General features: G+C 38.6%; 1 protein-coding gene across 1 annotated transcript; it reads left to right on the plus strand.

Annotated features, from left to right (window-relative positions):
• Positions 1 to 7241: 7241 nt before the first annotated feature.
• LOC131325486 (CRS2-associated factor 1, chloroplastic) lies at positions 7242 to 13672 on the plus strand. The gene is made up of 6 exons (XM_058357777.1): positions 7242 to 7720; positions 8907 to 9333; positions 10878 to 11005; positions 11655 to 11880; positions 11988 to 12115; positions 12203 to 13672. Exons 1-6 carry the CDS (start codon positions 7367 to 7369, stop codon positions 13391 to 13393), a joined length of 2454 nt encoding a protein of 817 aa, XP_058213760.1. The 5' UTR covers positions 7242 to 7366; the 3' UTR covers positions 13394 to 13672.
• Positions 13673 to 13689: the final 17 nt, after the last annotated feature.

The raw sequence follows: 13689 nt of genomic DNA on the forward strand, positions 1-13689 counted from the left end.
AGGAGTCGAAAGATCACGTAATCCGGGCGCTGCTATTCGCAGCATTTTATTTTCTTCCATAGCTCGTTAAAAATTCTCAATTATACTCGATAGTTAGTTACCGAAATTGCGATATATTTTCAGCATCCAATTACCGAAATATAATATTTTTTTCAACAGCTATTTACCGAAAATGTATGTTCGGCAGTTGTTTACCAAAAGTTGAACATATTTTCGACATGTAGTTACCGAAATATAATCTTGTTTTCAACAGCAATTTACCGAAATGTTATTTATGATTTTCAATAACCATTTACCGAAATGTAATGGGCTATGGGAGAAAATAAAGGGTTGCGAATAGCGGCGCCCCATAATCCATACATCAAAATGAGGGCGACTATTCGCAGCTCCGTATTTTCTCCCTTAGCCCCCCAACTATATTTCGGTAAATAGTTGTTGAAAATCATACATAATATTTCAGTAAATAACTGTTGAAAACAAGATTATATTTCGGTAACTACATGTTGAAAATATGTTCAACCTTCGATAAACAACTGCTGAACATATATTTTCGGTAGCTATTAAAAAATATTATATTTCGGTAATTGTATGCTGAAAATGTATCTCAATGAAAGTAGGAAATAAGCTCAACACTGGCAGTACTTGAGTAGTAGTGTACCCTGACTTCATTTCTTCATTATTTTGTACAAGTCTAAATTTGATTTGGGTCCTACTTATTCCCAATTTAGGCTCCTTTTTGTTGGGTGTGTGTATATATATATTATTGACTCTTTCTTGTTAGTGAAGTTGTTTTAGTGATAGTAGTATCAATGAAATCTTCGTCGTGGTATGTTGTCGTTGAAATTCTTTATTGTACTTACTTCGCAAGGTGCTTTTTGATTCGTCTATCAACGGAAATGATTTTATGACGAGAAATTTCTAGTTTGGGGCCTTGTGTTCTCAATTTCTGTCCTTGATTGATTGTCACAAGATGTATATTTGTTGGATTAGCCAATTTCTCAACAAATAAAAAAAGCACAATTGAATTCCTCGGAAATCAATTTCAATGTAACCATACACGTACATGCACACGCATACACATGCACAATCAACATTTGAAATCATCATCTGTAATCCAATAACCTCTATCAACCAAATTACTCCCACGAAGCGCGCGCGCCCACACACACACTCACAATTGGAAACTATACGGGTTTGACCTACAGAGACGTGCTACAGGAATTCATGAATACTAGCTATACGCAACTGACCTAACTTAGTGATCTGTTCTTTTTCTTTTCTTTTCTTTTCTTTTTTGTGAAGAGGAGCGCAATCATTAATAATTAAAAAGATCCGAGGATCGAAATATAGAGATACAATACATTGAAAAGCAAAGATGGGTAAGCACCCGACTCAATCTAATAACTCTAAAAACAATCCCAGAAAAAACAACTAAGCACACTAAACAATGACAGATGCGATTGTCTACACGGTAGTGAATGTTCGTAGACTGTTACTATAAATATTGGGTTGCTTCTTCTTCAGGTCATTACTCTTCAAAGTTCAAATTAATTTGGCTTCTTCTTCTTCCACGAAACAGAGCACCGAAGACCAAAAGATGTTTCCCATGCGGGACCCGGTAAAACTTCCTGGCGGCAAGTCCCGATGGAGTTTCCTCCAGCTGCTGGCGGATGGCGGATGCTGTCTGGGGATTCTACTAGTTCCTTATCCGTCGAACCTTCATAGACATGAAGGGGAGGATCATAGGAGCAGTTACTCCAACACTAAATAACTAACTAGCGATTACATAGGATTTCAATTACACAAAAACGTCACGGAATTAGCCAACCACAAATAAGGAAATTACAGCAGAAGATGTATCGGATTCCAAATCCCGTGAAGTTCCCGGGGGCAAAGACCCACAGTAGCGTTTTGCGGACTCTTGCTGGGCCACCTTTTACTAGTTCAAAATCCAGTGAACTTACCTCAACCTGGGAGGGAGGGTGAGGACAGTTGCAGGCAGTGGGTCTCGGTGATAGGATTGACGATGACATGTGTAATGGTAGAATATTGCATCAACATGAGCTTGGTGGTAGGGGTTGCGTTGGTATATAATCATTGAAAAGTTTATCTTTGCTAGCGGACTCAGAGGAAACGTTGATGGCATGCGACAAGCTACGACGAATGAGGAGGACACTGTCCAATTCTAAGAGTGGGGAAGGAGCTGTCCAATTCTAAGGGTGGGGAATGAGAGTATTTGTATTACATTTGAACTCAAACTTATTTTGGCTTGATAAAAAATGGCTAGAACCAATCCTAATTATACTACTCTATGGAAGGTGCTAGCACAAAGATATTTTTCATTCAACATAAACTTTGAGGTAATTCTAGAATTACACATGTGACTAATTCTAAAAAAAAAAACTCTAGATATTTCACAAAGATATTCCAGAACTTAGAGCTAAATATTTTAGAGTTTTTAAAAAACTAGATATCTTATATCTTTGGGTTTTATCAATTGGAGCTTTACTTAGACTTGTTTTATCAATTGGAGCTTTACTTAGACTTGTTTAGACTAGTTGTCTTGTGTCAAAATACTAAATTTAGTTTATACTTCAAGAACGTTAATCATAACTAATATACAATTAAAAAGTAGATACAACAAACTATGCTTAAATTTAAAAAAAAAATTAAGTTGCAAAATTTCAAGTCTCTCATCAATTGGGGCTTAATCACAAGAAGGTTTTCTGCCCTCTTTGTTAGGAAAAGAAAAGTCAAGAAAAACACAATCGAAGTATAGTTTTTTTTTATACAAGCTCTATATTAAAGTTGAATTTCTATTAAATGGTTTAAGAGAAGCTTTTATGTATACCGGGGATACCAAGAGTGTTGGTATCCCCTCCGGTCCGTTTTGCATTTTCTTGTCACTTTCCGATCACATTTGGATGATCGGTTCCGTTCATTTTGTAGAGTTCGGCGAGAACTTTGATCATACCGAAAATCGTGTTCATTGGACTTTAGTAGGTATATGATCGGCACACGTGAAATTGAAGAAAACTAAAAGTAGATCAGAACCCAATTTTGTTTTCTTCACGATTTTCACTTGTGCTGATCATGTATCAAATAAAGTCCGATGATAGGGGTGTGCAAAAAACCCGTGGCCCGACCCCGAAGGCTTTTGGGCGAGGCCGAACATGTGGTTCGGTCGGGTACGGGTCCATTTTTTGAAAAAAATCAGTTTTCGGTTCGGGGTGTTGTTTATCTTACCCGACCCGACCAAAAGACGACCAATTCATATAGATTACTTCGGTTTTGGTCGGACCCGACCCGACCAAAAAAATGGGCACGCGGACGGTTATTCCCACTTGTTCGGTTCGGGGCCAAAAAAGAAGAAGAAGATACCCGACCCGTCTGACCCGCGCACACCCCTATCCGATGAATACAATTTTGGTATGAATAAGGTTCTCACCGAACTCCACAAAATGAATAGAGCCGATCATCAAAATGTGATCGGAAAGGGGCCAAAAAATAAGAAACGAAGCAGAGGGGATACCAGCCCTCTTGTATCCCCGGTATACATAAAAGTTCTAAGATGCAATAACTAGATCAAATGACTTAATGCATTTGAGGATCTGCTTCTTGAAATAGGTTATGATTTTTTTCAATAAGTAATCCTAGGATATGTACCGAATTAAAATGTGCGTATAAATCGTAGGATACACAATTCGGAGAACAACTGAAGAGCTCACTGAATTAACAGTAGTGGTGAAAAGCAATGAAAATGTAATTTCTCTACACTTTGAGGGTGCATTTTGTGATAAACAGGACGACGTGGGGTAGGTAGAGTCAAAAGTGGTCCAGTTTTATTAGCTACGTACTAATTCTTCAAAATGGTGTTCCCTCCATGCCAATGCGTTTATGTTCTCAATTTCTTGCACTCAAGAATTCTAATAGTTGTTTAGGCGGGTTTTTAAAGGCTTTTTCATGCTCATTCTTGCGCTCCCGCACACGTATTATATGATTTAGACTCAGAGATGAATCCATGAATTTGCTATAATAAAGGTACCAATTTCTACTAACAAAAGAATAACCACTTAATTGATTTTTAATCTCTGGCTTGGAAGATAACTAACATAAGCAATATGCAACATCTTTTGCTATTTACTACTATACCCCAAGCATGTAGAAGATTCAATGAACTAAAGTCTCATTAAATCTTTGTTTTAGTGATGGAGAAATACTACAAACCAATTCGTTTATAATATCATGTATATTTGCATATATGTATGAGAGAGATGGGTTGGTCGGTGACGGACAGACAAACGATGGTGAGAGTGAGAGGCAATGTGCAACTTGCGAAAAACTTGTGCGTGTATTCTTTTTCTGCTTTAGGAATTATGTAGTTTTACTTTTTCTTAAAAATAAAAAATAAAAAATAAAAAACCAACCCAAGGGGTTTGGCCTAGCGGTCAAAGCCTGAACTTAAGGTCCTCTTAAGGTCTTAGGTTTTGAAATCTGTTAGGTGTTATTAACTCTTTTAGGGCTAGTTCATACAAAGTTTTGCTCTAATTTTAATTAGGACAATCGTAAGCGGGCGATGGGAATGATCCTTTAGGATTAGTTGAGGTGTGCGAAAATTAGTCCATGGGCGGTGGGATTGATCCTTTAGGATTAATTGAGGTGTGCGGAAATTGATCCAAACACCTGAGTATATTTTTAAAAAACCTAAAATTGAGGTAGGGGCACGTGCCCCATTGTAAATTCGTGCTTGCTTAGGCTAAGTTTCACCAAGGTTTTTTTTTTTGGAATTTTTGGAAAATTTTCTTAATTTGTACTTATTTATATTTTTTCGCGTTTGTTAGTTTTGTGTCTTTTTTTAAAATTATTAATTCGTCTAATAAAAAATTATGACTCTTACCCAAATATTTTTAAAAATATCCAAAATAAAACTCCAAAAAAAACTGAATTTTTTTTCAAACAAGTACTTATTTTTGGAATTAAAAGTAATGTATTGTGAGAGAATAACCTGTATCGTAAATCATTAGGGTGCGTTTGGTTGGATGGAATGAATGTGAATAGGGAGGCTTAAATAATCATCCTCAGAACCTACTTTCTTTAAGTTTCCATCCCGATCAATTCGAACACTTATGTTTTCATCCTCACTTTTTAATAATCTCAATAGTGCCCTTATATAATACATTGGGTATATATATATATATATATATATATATATATATATATATATATATATATATATATATATATATAAAACTGAATTTTGGGATGAAAACATAATAAATCTCATCCCAACCTTTATGTAGGCAATTATTTTCGTAGATTTCGTCAATCCATCCCAAAAATCACGGCCCCCATTCAAATTCTAATCCACTTTTCCTAATCTGCAAAACATGGTCAGTTACAAAACCACCATTATCCCCTTTCTATCACAAGAGAAAAAAAAAAAATCCACCATTATCCCCACCAGGCACCATTATCATCTTTCCCTCGTTTGATGCCGCACCGAGGAACCATGGAGGCGTAGCCCAGGAGCATGGGGACGAAGAAGTGGACATTAGAGGAGAAGCCAAAGGAGAGGTAGCTAGGACAGGGCGACGGCGTGAAGTGCTTGTCCGGGGAGTCGTCGGAGACGTGGCACCAGAGGAAGCTAACGGGAATCGTGGTCAGGAAGCACAGCAGAGGACAGAGACCGAGATGCCGATGGCTGACATCGTGGATTCCACGTCCGGTACCATATATTGTGGTGATTCGGCTTGCGTCTCTCTCTCTTTCTCTGACGACCGGCGGCGATAACCAGGTGTTTCGAGAGGGTTCAGTTGCTTTAATATTCCATGTGTCTAAATTATGTAATGGTTACGTAGTAAAGCAGAAATTGGATTTTTTGGTTATTTTGTCAGATTCCATGAATTCATGATTTTATGTTTCTAAAAAATATTTATATGTCGTGTTCTAAATTGGTTCTTTTTGCCATTTGACTCCGCTATGTCGGCGATTGGGTTTCATTTAGTTTTATTCTATTTTATGGTAAATTATTTACTTCATTTAGCATGAAATATGGTTGTTTGTATTTCTATCGTTTCATGGTTAATTATTTATCGTGTCCACGTTATAATCGTCATGGAATATTTATCGTGTCCACATTGTAATCGTCATGGTAATTTAATCATGTAATGTCATGGTAATTTAACCATTTAACCATGTAACGTTTTGAGTATGTCACGTTATTTATTTTTTTATGGTAATTTAGCCGTGTTCCATGTAATAAAATCAATGGAAAATATGACTTTTTGTTGTCTGGTTGGCCAACTCGAAGATTGAAGAAAACATGTAAAGTGTGGTCAACTTATCATGTTATATTCCTAAAAAAGTCAATTCCACTAATACATTCCATGATAAAAAAAAAAGTAATCAATCATATTTAAATTTATCAAATCCCACTGAATTAGGAAAATAATCCAATTCAATCCCATTAAATTAGAAAAACAATCAAATCCCACTAAATTGGGAAAGCAATATAATATAATATATGTTTATCATAGTAAAAAGGGTAAGAAAGGTAATTCACACACTAAGAGGATGAAAACATAAGCATGAAAAAAGGGCGAGATAAATTCTTACATGGTATGAATAAAGAAGATGAATATTTAAGTATTCCTTATAAATAATCATTTTCATCTCCAATAGAATAGTGCGGCAATAACAATTTTTGGAGTGACAATAGCAATTTTTGGAGTGACAATAGTAATTTTTGGAGTGGAAATAGTAATTTTTGAAGTGGCACTAGTAAGTTTTGGTGTGGCAATAGTGAATGTTGGAGTGACACTAGTAATTTTGGTGTAACAAAGAAATAGAATAACAATTCCTTAGTTTTTTTTGGATGGAATGACAATTTCTTTACTAAGATGAATAGTGATTCCATTTGGAATCATCATACCATTATTCAATGGTGAACCAAACATTGAAATAAGTAAGTCATTAAAATGACTATTTCATTCCAACATTGATTCCATCCAACTAAACATACCCTACGTGCTTTAAAAAAAAGGGTGCTGCTAAATACAACTGCGAATTTACTACACGTAGCCAATTCATAAAAAGAAATTCGCAGTTGTATTTAGCCGGACCAAAAAAAATACTCCTCAACTAATCCTAACTCACAAGCCGACAGATCCTGAGATACGACGACGTTTCAATGATGCCGTTGATATTTCCAACTACCTGCTTCCTACGAGGTTTTTTTTTATCCGCTTTCAGTGAAACAGTACACCATTTTCAGAGCTCACTTCATCCTCCCGCGAAATCCATGGATTGATCCAAAACCCTAATCTTTCAAACTTCTAATTCCATCAATTAAACAACAAATACACAAATGGCGTTGAAGCCCCTAATCCAGTTCCCAGTTTTCGCGCCGCCGAACCCACCCGGCCGCCGCCGCCCCGCCACCAAACTCCGCTTCTCGCGGTGGCAGAACCCCCTCACCACCACCAACACCGACAATTTCGTCCGCAAAAACGAGCGCGCCCGGATTTCGCAACTCGAAGACAAACCCGACAGTCGATTCAACTCCGCCCGCAGAATCGCCAGTAATCGCGACAATGCCACCAGCACCACCACTGAGGAGGCCTTCAAATCGACCGGAACGCAACCTACCCCCTCCGCCAACAAATCGAAGTACTCCCAAACCCGTTTGAACACCCACCCCGCTTTCCGCCGAATTTCCCAGGTTACTAGTTTCTTTCTTTTTTTCTACAGTATTTTGTTTTCTCAACGGCCAGGTGTTCGGACCAGCTTACACCCAGCTTGACTATTCCCCTGCACGGTTCGGTCAAAGAAAGACCATCCATGCCGGAAGTAGGGGATTCACAAGAGTTTTCTCCACCGCGGCCTGACCCAAGAGGTTGCCAAGTTTCGAACTATTATGCGCACCTCGACTATTAGTTTCTTTTTCTTTTATGGTTTTTGAATGGTTAGTTTAAGGTTAGCTACTGGTATGATCAATTTCTACAAAACCCATAGAAAATACCCACCTTGCTTATGGCCGAATTTTGAAGGTTATTCGATTTCTTCTTCTTCTTCTTCTTCTTCTTCTTCTTTTTTACAAATTTTTAGGCTTATGGTATGCTCAATCCATGGGTTGATCAGTGACGATATGCCCTAAGTTTGGATTTTGTTGTTGGGTAAATGAGATTTCCATTCAAAGAGCAAAACTTCTTTGTTTGGAACATAGGGAAAAGGAGGGAAGTTTTAGAAAAATTTCCTTATTCTCGTTTGGTTTGACAGAGTAAGTGAAGAGAAAATACCAAAATCGAGTGCTAAAGTACAGTTCTCTGCTCTTCTCTCTCCAATAAACTAGAATTTACAGTCCCTTTGGATTGAGAGAAAGTGTGGGAGAAGAAGAGGGAGGAGGATAAATGAAGAGAAAGGACGAGTAATGTAGAAAAAAGAAGGCTTTTTATTTGTCCAAATTTTGTTTCTTGCCGTATCTCATCAAGATCCTTTCTTTTCTATCCCTTTCTCACAATCAAAAGGCTTTGAATTTTTGTTTTTGTTTTTTGATTAGTCCCCATTTTGTTTATGGTTAGGCTTTTGATATGCTCAATCCATGTGTTGATCAGTGACTCTATGCCATAAAATTTGGATATTTTTTTCCGGGTAAATGGACTTTCATTGAAAGAGCAGATTTACAAAGAATCAAGGGGAAGTATACATTCCAATAAACTTTCTATGGGAGAAGAAAGGGAGGAGAATAAATGATGAGAAATGAAGGAAAAAAAAGAAAATTTTGTAGTGGTCCATTTTCGTTTCTCACTAAATCTCATCAGAATCCTTTCTTTTCTCTCTTTCAAGAAGAAAAATCAAAATTTGAGATATGCTGAATAATATAAGAAAAATCTTCTTGCTGTTCGAAGGCTGTCAGAGTACCCACCGATGCTGAGAAGACTGGCACGGCTGTGAAACTCTCAGATGACGGTGTTTCGTACATTCTTCCTGATGCTCCATTTGCATATCAACATAGTTACACCGAGACACCAAAGGTGAAGCCATTAAAGGTGCGTGAGCCTCCGGTGGCGCCGTTTGGGCCGAGCACGATGCCGCGACCGTGGACAGGGCAGAAGCCACTGCCGTCTGGAAAGAAGCGGGATTTTGATTCGTTTCGGCTGCCGCCGGTGGGGAAAAAGGGGGTGAAGCCGGTGCAGGCACCGGGTCCTTTCTTGCCAGGGTCGGGTCCCAAGTATGTGAGGTCGAGGGAGGAGGTGTTGGGGGAGCCGCTGACGAAGGAGGAAGTTGCGGAGATGGTGATGAGTTGTAAGAAAACCAGGCGGCAATTGAACATGGGTATGCTCTATTATATCATTGAGTATTGTGGGGTATTTTCTTGGAGTACTGCTATTGGTACCGACGGTACTGTAGGGAAAATGTACCGACGGCCATCGGACAGCCGTCTCCGGCCACCGGACGGCCGATCTGAGCCGTCCAAAAATTTTAAAAAACAAAACCGAGTGGGCCTACGCGAGAATCAATGGCATCCGAGGTGTGTAGGGTACTTGATCCGAGCACCCCTTTTTCGTCTATATATGTATATACGTGTATATACACGAAAAAGGGGTGCTTGGATCAAGTACCCTACACACCTCGGATGCCATTGATTCTCACGTAGGCCTACTCGGTTTTATTTTTTAAAATTTTTGGACGGCTCGGATCGGCCGTCTGGTGGCCGGAGACGGCTGTCCGGTGGCCGTCGGTACATTTTCCCTATGGTACCGTCGGTACCAATAGGATTTTTGATTTTCTTGGTTGTGTTAGGCCACATTCAGCATTTAGTTAAATTTAAGTGAAAGTTTGAGTAAAGATGCTTGAAACACTCAAGTAGATCTAAGCATAAGTGTGATTAAAAGATTTATTATGTGAATTGTTTAAAATGACTTTTGTTGCTTGATTTGAGTGAAATTCAATTTGATGTAGGTTTGAGTTGAAGAGTGGAGAGAGTTTTAACTTTTAAAGGATTTTTACTCCCATTTGAATCTGATGGGAGATTTTCGCAAGGGCTGGGGAAGGTTTTATAGATTTCAGTTTATGGGTTTAGACGCATAGTGGATGCCATGTGGTTTGTAGTTGGTAAAGTGTGAAAATGGTAATGCCTTGGTATGTTGATACTGCTTTGATTCGTATGCAATTTCTATTGATTTTTGAAGTAATCTCTGAATTGTACACTTTGCATATGGATTTGCTACAATTGCGGACTTTTGTTCCAAAAAAAATTACAGGTTAATATAGTGACTAGCTGCTATGCAATGTATACTCAATGTGAACTTCTTGTGTAGTGGTGGATTTTAAAATGGGCATGCGTTGGCTACTGATGCATGAATTGTATAACTCGAATGTGCAATCTCACCGATTCTGATATATTTTATGATAGAACCAATGACTTTATCAGCTATTGTAATGGGGAGGGATAAAATATAGATACACTCTTATTAACCAATGTTCCGGTTGGTGTTACTGGTTTCAGTTTATGGGTTTAGTGTAATGCATGTGGTTTTTAAAAGTTCAGGATGGAAATTCCTTAGTTTATCTGTTGTGTTCTTATTCCGATGTCATTTGCATTTATGTAATGAATAGTCTCCGTGAATTGTAGAGCTTGAATGTGGCTACTCATTTATTTATGACATATTTTATCTAACAAACAAGTGGTTTTATCTGTTACTGCAATGAGTAATCAGTGTCTTTGTAAGAATTGCATATGAGTTTGCTACAATCAAGGATTATTTTTCCAGAAATGTTTTGTTGCAGGGCTTAATATAGTGGGTAGCTGCTGTGGAATTTGTATTTAATGCAAACTGAATGAGTCGTGGAGCATTAATCTTGGGTTTTCTTTACAGGTAGAGATGGCTTGACACACAACATGTTGGATAACATTCATGATCTTTGGAAGAGAAAGAGGGTGTGCAAGATAAAATGCAAAGGGGTCTGTACAGTTGACATGGACAATGTGCGGCGACAATTAGAGGTTGGTCTTTCCAATTTGAACTGGGCTTTTTTGTTCTTTACAATTAGAAAGGGCCCTTTTTCCCGGAAAATTAGAATTACATACTTTGCCCTAGTTTAAGGGGCTCCTAACCTGCTTATGTGGTTGATGCAGTATAAGTAGTTTCCTTTGCTGGCAAAAGAAATAGAAGCGTATTGTCAAAGATGCTGAGTTGGGCACACCATGCCTAATCAAATAAGAGAAAAAACACAAGGACAATTAAATGACTGATGGCTCGAACAAACCAAACAAAAGCCAAAAATCTATCGAATCCTTCTTCTAAAGCATTCATGCATTTGCCATTTTTACTTGACTTGCTTTCTCAGCATCTGACAATGATTTCCGTTCATCTCCTCTGGCTTTACCCAGTGTTGCAGCTGACATAATTTTCCAGATGCATATTTTTGAATTGCCTTCTAAATTTGTCCATGAAAGAACACCTACTTGCTTCGTAGGAACGGTCCCTCTTCTGGAATAAGACTTTTCACCACATTTCCCCACTAATAGCCGATGCCCCTACTTCTAATATAGTCTTGTTGTTTGGAGAAGTAATCGATTCTTGCATCAATTTTTTTTATTTGTTTGTAGTTCAAGATGAAAAATCTCTGTTTTCCAAAAATCTTTTGTGCAGGAGAAAACAGGAGGGAAAATCATATATAGCAGAGGAGGGATAATATACCTGTTTCGTGGTAGAAATTACAACTATAAAACTCGGCCACTCTTTCCTCTTATGTTGTGGAAACCAGCTACTCCTGTATATCCGAGGTTGATTCAGAGAGCCCCAGAGGGCCTCACAGTGGAAGAAGCCAGTGAAATGCGCACTAAGGGCCTCAAATTAATACCAATATGCAAGCTTGGTATGGTTACCTATATTCCTCTAAATTCATGTACATGAAGAGATGAAACTTTTTTCCAGATTATCCCAGAACTATCCTCCTCATCCGGAGTTCTGTTTGTCTTATAGGGAAAAACGGTGTTTATTGTAACCTAGTAAAAAATGTCAAAGAGGCATTTGAAGCATGTGAGTTGGTGCGAATTAATTGTCAAGGGATGAATGCAAGTGACTACCGAAAAATAGGTGCCAAGCTCAAGGTATGGTAAAGATGTAGATGTAAATGTGCGACTCTCAGTTTATTTGTCATATCACAATGTTTGTATCAACTGCTTTCTTAATTGCAGGATCTTGTTCCTTGTGTGCTAATCTCATTTGAACGTGAGCACATACTCATGTGGAGAGGAAGATACTGGAAGTCATCCCTCCCAAAACTGGTCGACGATTCTGAGGCTAAGAATTCAGAAGCTGATGGTCAAATTTCCCTCACATCACATTTAGAAGGCCAAGTGGTAACTTCATTGTCTATTCCGAAGCAAGAAGTGCTTAGAAGTCTCCAAACATTTAGTCCAAGCAACTCTTCCGCTTCTAATGAAGATAGGAAGGTGGTGGGAGGTGAAGGTACAAGCACAAAGGCCAAGGATAATTTACCTCTATTAAATGGTGCATCGTCTCTAGTTTCTGGTTCAGTTTTAATCACATCTGATGCTTGTCAGAATTCAGAAACTGATGATGCAATTTATCTCACACCACCTTTCGAAGGCCAAGCGGTAACTGCATCACCTATTGCACAATCAGATAGACTTATGGGTATTGCTGAGGGTACAAACATAGAGTCTGAGAATCATATAGCTCAAGCAAATGATACGTCGTCTCTAGTTGATCGTTCAGGTTCAAACACAATGGAGGTTTATGGAAGTAAAACCCCATCAATACTTGACAGCCATGATGATGACGCTTCTGAAGGTTCAACTGAAAGTCATGGAAGCATAACTGTCTTGCATTCTATTGACTCCCGTAATGATGAGGCAACTGCCATGTCATTGGGAGAAACCATCAGCCTTGAGACTGTCATCGATGCAGGAAATTTGGAAAAGCCTTTGTCTCTGGTTCCTCCAACATTCAATGAACTTCAATATTCGCCAGAAATGTTGCAAAATCACAATGACCCGACAAAGTTGAGTTCACCTTGGACAGAGGGAGTTATAGCCCTCTGGAAGGAGGCTATTGAGGGTGGGATGGCAGCAGTTCTGGATGATTCTAGTCTTGATGCCGATATTGTTTATAAGAGAGCAGTTGCTCTTACCCAATCTGCTCCACCGGGGCCTGTTTTTAGGACCCGACGTAGGAAGGTGGAAGTTCAGAAAATGGAGGAGCCAAAAACTGAAGATTTGGAGGTTAAGGAAGTAGTGATGGTTTCACAGAAGGAAGGAAGTGAGAGGAAGAGGTCCATAAATCGAAGACGGAAGGGTATAAGAGAGGATTGTCTTCCAAAGGGCAGCCTTGGAGTAGATGAACTTGCTAAGCTACTAGCTTAATGACTTTCCTCAAACTTCACTGCTTCAGAGATGAATTCATCAGTGCCTTCTGTTGGTTTGACAGTCAAATTGGGAAGCTTCTATTGTGAGTACGAGCAAGAACATCAATATAGCATACAACTGTCCAAGGGGAACAGGGTTTGAAAGCTAACCTAGGTGAATTTAGAACAAGTACCCAACAACTTGGGCTAGCCTGCGAGTTCACATTTGGAAGCTTCTGTTTCGCTTGTATATATACATTAGTCACTGCACCTAAATAATATTTGCTCATTTTTGTTAGTCTTTGTGTTGATTGG

Source organism: Rhododendron vialii, chromosome 5a (assembly GCF_030253575.1).
Source record: "Rhododendron vialii isolate Sample 1 chromosome 5a, ASM3025357v1".
NCBI classification, from domain to species: Eukaryota; Viridiplantae; Streptophyta; class Magnoliopsida; order Ericales; family Ericaceae; genus Rhododendron; species Rhododendron vialii.